General features: G+C 41.0%; 1 protein-coding gene across 1 annotated transcript; it reads left to right on the top strand.

Annotated features, from left to right (window-relative positions):
- Positions 1-705: 705 nt before the first annotated feature.
- Positions 706-4,743, top strand: ssr4 (signal sequence receptor, delta). Its single transcript, XM_084365895.1, has 6 exons — positions 706-891; positions 1,118-1,236; positions 1,336-1,410; positions 2,872-2,961; positions 3,091-3,156; positions 4,086-4,743. Exons 1-6 carry the CDS (start codon positions 843-845, stop codon positions 4,188-4,190), a joined length of 504 nt encoding a protein of 167 aa, XP_084222021.1. The 5' UTR covers positions 706-842; the 3' UTR covers positions 4,191-4,743.
- Positions 4,744-9,712: the final 4,969 nt, after the last annotated feature.

The following is a 9,712-nucleotide window of genomic DNA, read 5'->3' as shown; positions in this document are numbered from 1 at the left end:
GTGGAAGGAGTAGCTATGCAATTTACTCAATCACAGGTAAAAACCCTGCATTCAAAATAGAACTTTTAATGGGCTCTGTGTATAAACGATATTAATGAGGTAATAATACAAACTCAGAAATATAAATTTTCCCATATCTGAATAAACAATCTGTTATGTTATTGTATAGGTTTATAATCACTAACGCATGAATAAATAAAAGGTATTTTAATGTTTTAGCTGATTTGGCATGAGCCTATTTCAACTGTCCTGTAGCCTACTTTTGGTCTGTGTCACATTCATATTTTCAATAAAATAAAAATCAGCAGTGTTAATTGTATGACTTTCACATATTTTTTAAAGTAAAAAAGTACAATATTTCCCTTTAAAACTGTAGTGGGGTTGATTTATAGAGTATCATAAGGTGGAAACATTCAGGTAGGCTACGAGTAACGTTACCTAAAAAATACTTAACTAAATGAACTTAGTTCTTCCACCACTGGATAAATATCACACAAAAAACAACGTACCACACGGCTTTTACATAAAATACCACATTTAAATTGTTTTAGGTAAACAAATGTGTGGTAAAAACGCATTAAAATGACTAAAGGACTCATTTTAATTCATTCAAAGCCTGTCCTCTGTTTTGATTCAGACAAGATGACGTGTCGACATAGTAGTTTCCCAGAATGCTTCGCGGCGCAACAGTCCACGTCATTCCTGCGCAGCCGCAGAGGAGTAGCATCGGTGAGCTGAGGTGGACTTCTTTCCTTCTGTCAGTGTGAAAGGAGCAGTACAGTTGAGCTGCTGGACGTCAGGAACAACACAAAACCCTCCCAGACAACCTCTCAGACGCCACGATGATTCGGATAGCCGCCTTCCTCGCTCTGCTGGTGGTCGCCTGCTCTGGTAAGTCAGCGGGGAACCGGTTGAAGAGATCTGCGGGGGTTAATTAGCCTTTAATGCTAACCACATATAGCTAGTATCTCAGTAGCCCATTGAATCACTTCCATTGGTCCTCTGAGTTAGGTGGAATATTAGTCTTGGTGATATGTGTGTTGACTGTTAACTCTGTGCAGATGATACCTTGGTGTCAAAGATTTTATTAACCCGTCTCTGCACTGTGTGGTAACAGGAGAGAGCTGCACGGACCCTGTGATCACTCCGTCGGCCTACACCACCTCTGACGCCGTCATCTCCTCCGAGTCTGTCTTCATCGTTGAACTCAGCCTGGCCTGTGCCAACGGAGCTCAGGTAACAGTCCACCTCTACGACTTCAAACAAACAGTCTGATTATATGTTGATGTTAACGAGCCATTGACTTCCACTGATGATCTTTTCTGTCCTCTCCAGAGTGTGACTCTGTATGCTGATGTCAATGGAAGACAGTTCCCAGTGACTAGAGGTCAGGATGTTGGCAAGTACCAGGTATGGAAGTGGCTTCAAGTTCATAAGCAATGAGTGAGGCATTAGCTCTCATGGTACTCATATGTGATCTACAAGCCATAAAACTATAAGATAATGGCCCTGAAGAGGGGCTGAGCCTAGAGCCACTATGAGTTGAGTATTGAGTGCTGTCTAGCTGCAAATCTCAGTTTGTCACATTTACACACATTTAAACTAGGGGTAGGCCGATATTCAGCACTTTGCTGATTATCGGTATCAGTGAGTTTTCTGTCCGATTGCAGATAAAATAAACTAATTTAAAAACGTGCTACTTTGGCTCTGATGCAGTGTCCTCTCACCCACAATATCTGATTGGTAACCTGTCACAGCTAATAGCCTATAAACACTGAATAAGCTGAATCTGCAAAGTAACTAGTAATTAAATGGATCAATAAATGTAGTAGAGTGTGAAGTAGCAGAAAATAGAAATAATCTAGCAAAGTACCTGAAAATCTTACTTAGGAACATTACGTGAGTAAACTTTAAATCCATCACTGGTTGTGAGAGTTTAATTTTGTACTGCAAATGAATATTGGTGGCAGATATCAGTTTTCAGTCTCCTTGCTTTCTAATAATCGGTATCAACTCTGAAAAAACCACATCGGTTGTCAGGGGTTATTGTCCCTCCAAAGGTGAATGATCTGTCAAATATCATTTTGATATCAAACATGTCTGACATGACTGTTCAACTGTCTGATCATCAAGCACCATCTGCAATGCCCCACAACACCTTTCCGACATGAACTGGGAGGGAATTGTCACTTAAATCTAACAACCCTATCACTTCTCCCGAGCTGCAACTAACACGCTATTTTCATTGCTGATTAATCTGCCAATAACTCTACAAAATGTCCCAAAAACTGTGAAAAATGCTTAACACAATTTCCCAGAGCCCAAAGTGATGTTTTCATATTACATCTTTTGTCCAACCAACAGTACAAAACCCGAAGACCCTTTATGTACTATCATACATGACAAGGAAATGCAATAAATCCTTACATTTAAGAAGAAGGAGCCAGGAAATGTTTGAGATGTGCTTGAAATTTTACTTAAATGATTAACTGATTATCAAAATAGTTGACGAGATATGAACTCCTAACTCAAGCCATCTTTTTCTTTTTGCACACAACTACTTCTGTCAGTTTTAATCCGTACAAAGAAGTGCAACAACATGATTGACACTGAGGAGGGACTGTCTGAACGTACACTGTTATCCCTGTTAGAATGATTCATCACCTCCTATTACAGCAGGGTTTAATCTTTTCCTCCGAGTGTGGCCATACAGAACAGCCATAAGCACTTTTGCTTTTTGTTCGTACAGCCCATATCCTCAGCAGCTCATAAACACACTCCACAGCGTCTCGGAGAGGGGTGAAGGCATCTAATTTAGACACTCTAACAAATAAAATAAGATATTTGTCAACATGTGACTTCTTCCCTCAGGTGTCCTGGAGTCTTCCTCACAAACAGGCCAGCTCTGGAACATATCAGGTCAAATTCTTTGATGAGGAGTCCTACAGTGCCCTGCGCAAGGTCAGTATTCGATTGTTGATCATAGTTTCCTGCCAGTAAGCTCCACTTGCTTTGCAATGTGCCATCTTGTTGAAGGAAAAACTGTTTAATTTGAATTATACATGAATACGTGAATCTGCTTTGTTCCAGGCCCAGAGAAACAATGAAGATGTAAACGCCATTGAGCCTCTCTTCTCTGTCAACATTGACCACAGGGTGAGTCTCCCATAGACCCTCAGATCGAACGCATGACTGCACTCATGGTGCCACAAGCCTTGTTTAACTGAATAAACACTTGCAAATTAAAGCTGCTACAATCAGTGTTTTCATAGGATTAATTGAATCACATGAATACTCGCTCGAAGTGATAAACCCCACAGAATTATCACCTGATTTTGCGATACCCCCCTTAGCTTTACAGAGCTGTGTAGCATCTTTCTACTCTATATTTGGATTTTACCACTCTACTGTTTTTGGTTCAGTCTTGCGGCATTGATCAGCAGGCTGCTTTTTTCTGCTAATAGGTTCTATAAATACAATATAGTGGAGACCAAAACCAGACCTAAAGGGGAGTGAGTATTGGACTTGTATTCACTAGGCGGCCAGAAATACAACTGTCAATGAATGGCAAGGTTGCTCCGAATGTTCGAGATGTGTAATTAGCCATCTGATTACTAACACATTTTTTTTCCAATTCCCCAAGAGACCAAAACACCTCAGTTATTGCAGGTATTCATTGTAGTGTATTATTCCTCAGTCTAAACAAAAACAAAAAAAATAAATAAATGGATTTAAGTCATGATTTAATGTCAAGTAATTGCTTAAGGATGTCCCTCCTCACTACAACAGAATTTTTATTGTATTAAATTTAGGGAAGTTGTGTCGTGATCATAAAGAAATATATCCTGTACAGTGCAGGTTATTTGTAACTTATTTTATTGTACAAAAAGGTCAGGATGACCGACTGTGTGGTCATTGTGTACTTTGTGACATGAGGTTCAATCTGAGCAATCACCTGTGTTGCTTTCAGCCTTGCCGTATTCTTAGAACCAGGTGAAACTAGAATGTGTAGTTAGTCGTCACTGTTTACTTATCCTCCTCTATAAACCGATGATGAGCCTCTTTTTTCTTTAATCTCTCTACAGGGTGCCTGGAACGGCCCATGGGTGTCGACTGAGGTGGTGGCTGCCCTCATCGGTATCCTGTTCTACTACATGGCCTTCAGTGCTAAGAGCACCATCCAAGCATAATCAGATTCACAATCACTATTTAACCACTGGATCATTAAAGACTGAATTCAGGTGGCACTCGACCTACGATCCATCATCCAGTGTGGTGGCAAGCCAAAAGGGTTTTGCCACATGGTCTGTTTTGGGACGAGGAGCGGGAGTAGCAGTCTTTGTATTTTTTTTTTATTCAGACTGTGTCTGTATGCCATCAGTCTTATCAATTTACAGATGAATTGCGTCATGAGTTTGTCTCGTCAATGTGGAGGAAATTTTGTAATTTTGATAAAACCAAACCGTAAACCTGGACCACAAAAGTCAACAAAACAAATAAAGATCACGTACTGTATTAAGTCCTGCTTAAAAAAAATGTAACTACTCCCAGACCAGTTCATCCTTTGTCCTTCTGTGTGGATATACTGGGCAGAGTGGGACTGTACAGATGTGCCAAACACCAACAGGGAGAGATCAAGACCTCGATGCAAATGAAATGTCAATAACGTGACTGCACTGGCTGGCCTGAACAGGCTAAGTGTGTTTGTCTCTTCCAGTAAAATGAATAAATGGCTTGTTTTTCTTCCAGTGTGATGTGTTGGTTCATGTGACAGACCTATAAATTACTTTATCTCCAAGGCAGACTGAAACTTCAAGGCTTCTTCTTCCAGATGTCAACTATAAGGTTTTTCTTTTTTTAAATGCTTCTATGCCGACAATAGCCATGCCTGGAGGGATTGTTTATGGGTCGTCTGTCCCATTCTTGTGTATGCAATATCTCAGTAACGCCTTGAGGGAATTTCACAAATAAAATAATACGCTTTATTTATATAGCACTTTTCCAAACAATACAAAGTGCTTGGCAGAAAAGAAAGAAACGATAGCAGTTAAAACCAACACAAATGAAAATAAAACAAATTCTGATTCTGATAAAAACAAGGCAAAGTTAAAGCGGACTGAAATGATAAAACCAAGACCTTATGTCCACTAAATGTCCTAAATGTACACTAACACTCATGAACTGATAAGAATTTGGTGGTCAATGGTCACGTTACCTCACAAAACACACGTCAGCCTTAACTCAATAAACCATAAGATAATTATGACAAAACATTCATACAAATGTCGACTAGGATCAAATTTATATGTAGTGATGACATAATGTTCTGCAGAAAACCCTTTTTTGCCCATTATTGGACATCATAACTCAGGAGCAGACTAAGACACAGACTAATTCCTGGAGAGATCAAAAACGGTTATACAGATATACTTAGGAGTTACAGCTCTATATCTGATCTGATTAACAGTTTCTAATTTCCCTAAAGAATGATTTACACCTACTGATGGAGAATCCAGTCTAAGACAATCATATGAGAACTATTTTTGTTTACATTTTAAAGGGTACTCAATCATTTCTGGTAGTTACTGAAATCATGGAGAAAAATAACCCTGTTGTTGTTGTAAACATGTTCAGTTGGAAGGCTGTGGCTGTACTCTCAGTGGAAATTTGGGCTATTTTTGTCTGCAGAGGAGAGGCATCACTGTCCCACTGGTGTTCCTAGATAGTCAAGGAGAAGTACGTGTTCGGACACAGCAGCAGCACTCCGGCACCTGATATCCTGTCCTGTTTTCTCTCCGTGGACACTGTACGCGACATTAAACATGGTGTAGGTGTTAAATCAGCAAACAGGCACCGAAGCTGCATGCGTTGCTGACCTGCTGTAGTGCAGTGCCACCAGTTGAACACACTGTGGCAGCTCTGTGCTGCTTTGTAAAGTCTCCATTGGATTAAAGGTGATTTTGACTGGTTTAATGTCAGCTGTTGCTGATGTAATGCAACACATTGCTTGATGCACCTTGAGCTCCTGTTCTGTTTTACATCCACCTCAATTTAGTTTGTCACATTTACGGGTACTTAGGGCAATCGCGTGCTTATGTGATCTAGTTTGTTAAACTTAGCGTGTCTATTTTTGTAGTTGGCCCGAATCAGTGTTTGCACACACTGTACAGCACGTATAGAGAGACGCACGACTGCAACCTCTCACTGACTCCCATGAGACTAATGTAAACTCTGTATGTGAGTAACATGATCTGCACACATAAACACTGCACAGTGTACAGAGTGCACCAGAAGAAGTTTCTCACATGTCTGGCTTTCTTAAGCTTTGTCAGCCCAAACACACACCCTCTCATGGTGTAAGCACATCCCAGCTTTTGTCTCCTCTCACCTTGGAGAGGAGACAAAAGAGACATCACAATGTTGTTAATTCAAAGAAGACGTGAGCTGGAGTGAATCCAGAGACGCTCTCTCCCGGAGTCATCTATTAGGCTGTGGGAAGTTGATGGAGGGATATAAATGGAATGAACAAACAAACAGGCAAAGAGGGCCACTGAGCCGATGCTGATACAAGACTCGTCCTCTCCTTTGTTGTGTGATGGAGTTTAAAGTGCACAACTCCAACCCACACACCAGGGCAGATTATTGCAGATGTCGAGTGAAATATTTTGAGATTGTTACTTTTGTTTCAGAGTAAATGCACTCACAGGAAGTCATAATTTATTCTTTCAATGATGGATTGTTCATCTGTGGATTGTTTTTTTCTGTTTCAGACACAAATTTACGAGGTCATGTAAACAAACGAATGTGAATCACATTTATTTTAATATAATTACACAACACATGGTTTTAATTGCACCTTACAAGCATCTTGTAATTTTGTTTTCAGTGGTTTACAGAGTGTACTATTAGTTTGTCATTCTTCTTCATATTATTATGTAACAAAGCAAGCATGGCACTTTGTCAAGGCCCAACAGTCCTATTCAATTTAACCCAACATTTTGTAACTTTTTTACCTCATAATAACAACTTCAAAATCCTTTTTAATGGTTGTAAATGGACTTGCATTTCTAATGTGTTTTTTCCACCCTGCTGACTGCTCAAAGCACAGTACAACACCTGTCACATTCACATTTACACACTGATTGCCATGCACAGTGCGGAGCTGCTTATCAGGAGCAGTTTGGGGTCAGTATATTGCTTCAACATGCAGCAGGAATCAAACTAGTGACCTCCTGATAACTGGTTGACCCAGTCTACCTCCTGAGCTACAGGAGCTTTTAAAGTGTCTTGTAATTGGGTAATGGTGTCTCTGCCTCTGTCACTCCGCCCCCCCATCCCTTGTTCCTGCACTATGTAACTTCAGTGAGAGGGTAGGATCACAGCGTTACATACATGTTTACTTCTTTTAAACCACCCATAACTGCTTAACCACAATTTAAGATTACCAGATCTAGGATCCTGTGTATAATCCTGCATACAAACCAACAAACAATCAAACAAACAAACCAACAAACAAACCAACCAACCGACCAACCAACCAACCAACCAACAAACAAATGGGTGAAAACATAACATCCTTGGCAGAGGTAAAAAAAACAAAACAAACATCTTTACTGAGAAAAAGGAGTTACTGTAGAGGTATCTTGGATTGTGTGTGTGTGTGTGTGTGTGTGTGTGCTGTGAGGCAGAGAAAAGCTGCTCTGACAGAGGTGTGTAAAGCGCCAACTCCGGGGGCAGACACCGATGGGCTTAGTGAGATTCAGCAATGTGGAAACTGGCGTCGCTCGAACTATTCTCACATGAAGTCATACTTACTGTCTCTGCCACGAGCATTGTTTTTACTGCTTGTTCTTTACACTCTTTGCAAAGCAGAACAAGGTCAACAAACACGCAGGGAAAAGTACATACTCAGAAAACAGACTGTATCTTTTCAGGCTTTTCTGGCTTCCCCTTCCTTACACTACAATAACAGTTATTGTTCCGGCTGTGTATGTACAGTGAGGCATGTTATATATGTGCAGCTGTTTTAACCACAACAGTTTGACTGGGTTTGAGTGAATAAACTCACTGTCATTTCCAAGCGTTTGAGCTTTTGTTTTGTGTTATCCCGCTCTTCCTGTCCTGTTGGAGCATCCTCTAATCTGCTTTGCCTGTCAATGCAGTTGCCCTTTTCTCGCTCTTTCTTTTTTGTGGATGTGTTTTCCTTCATCATATCACACTAGAAGGTCAACCACAGTAATAGAGCATTTTTTTAAATTTACATGCACTGCTCATAGCTGGCCAAGAGCCATGAAGTAGGTTAAATGGGATCAGACACACCACAACAAACGCTTTCTTTGCACATAAATCCTGTGAGAGCCTGTTGAATGAGCTCCCATAAAATGGATTTTATCAGTCGGTCCACATGCCTGCTTTTACAATGAAGAAAAAAAAAACACAGGGTCGTGTTGAGGTGTGAACACAGCGGTCCTTTAAGTAATGAAAACAGGGTGGGTGAGAGCAATAAAAGCCAACCTTGATCCCCTTGGCTCTCACACGTATGAGGCAAGAGTTTCTGCTACATCATAATTGCGGGCCAATAAAAGTAAAAGTGTGGCTATATTTGGTGAAATTCACCTTGAAAACAATCGCAGTCAAAAGGTTGTAAATAAAGGCAATGGGGTGCAGAAAGGCCTACCTTTTATGTGAGGGAAAAATGTCTTTCCCAAAATAAACTCCCAGCTGTTTTGACAGACAGAAAGTATATTCAAAAAATGACCTGGCTGAATGGAGAAAAATGAAGCAAAGATAAGATTTTCGTGTCATGGAGGCATAATGAATTATCTGGCTCATTTTTCTTTTGCTGTTCACAAAGTAAGATGCTCCAGCGCTCTCCAGACACTGGGTTGGTTGTGTAAGTTGGTTGGGGCCAGAAATGCCTCCCGGTGTCTTGGAATGAGCTTATAGCAGCCTCGGCAGTCATCAGATCTGCGGAGGGGTCTGGAGTTAAGCAATGCAGACACATTGCTCAGTGCAGTAAAGCTCCCGGCCCCAGGTCTGATTTATGCCGACTTTGGTCAAGGCTGGGGGGGCTCCGTCATTCTTCAGAGCCACTGGATGTACTCCTTGGCTGACCCGAAATTGATTTGAAGTTCACCTATTTTCCTGCCCTTGTGACAGCCACACAGAGGGCTCATTTATTTCCCTTATGCACCAGCACAGCCATGGGGCCTGGCAGGAAGCTCTGCCCCCACTGTAATGAAGAAGTGACCTTGAGTTTAGACATCAACCTTGCTTCAGCCTGGAATCCATAAGCATCAGGATATTCAGCATAAACACACCCACAATGACACACTGCAGGATTACAAAAAAGCAGTAACCTACCCTATAGACCATCTATCATATGCTTTGACAAGGAGGGGGTGATGGTGGTAATAGCTACTGTCAAGTCTTCCATCCTCTGGAAACAAGACAGTCACAGAGAAATTCTCTGCAATGATGAATCTAATTTTAGTGGGTGTATGTGCCAGCAAACTCATCCAAGAACATTCATTATTTAGCTGGTGTAATGCTCTCTAATGCACAGTGAAAGTGTGCTCTGCCTCTCCCATCAGTCTGAAACACTGGATGGATGTGAAGTCTGACCCTTTCAGCAGAGAAGAATCATCCTCTGACCTCTCAAACTTCCTGACAGGAAGAGGAAAATACATGAACACCCCGAGGGTCTGGGGGA

Source organism: Pagrus pagrus, assembly GCF_965226575.1.
Source record: "Pagrus pagrus genome assembly, chromosome: 11".
In the NCBI taxonomy this organism is placed as follows: Eukaryota; Metazoa; Chordata; class Actinopteri; order Spariformes; family Sparidae; genus Pagrus; species Pagrus pagrus.
Note: the sequence above shows the minus strand (reverse complement) of the source record. Positions and strands in the feature narration are given on the sequence as shown.

Coding starts and splice junctions, on each gene's coding strand:
- ssr4 (XM_084365895.1), top strand. CDS start 843: ATGATTCGGATAGCCGCCTTCCTCGCTCTGCTGGTGGTCGCCTGCTCT. Junction 1,237..1,335: donor CCTGTGCCAACGGAGCTCAG/GTAACAGTCCAC, acceptor TGTCCTCTCCAG/AGTGTGACTCTGTATGCTGA. Junction 1,411..2,871: donor AGGATGTTGGCAAGTACCAG/GTATGGAAGTGG, acceptor TTCTTCCCTCAG/GTGTCCTGGAGTCTTCCTCA.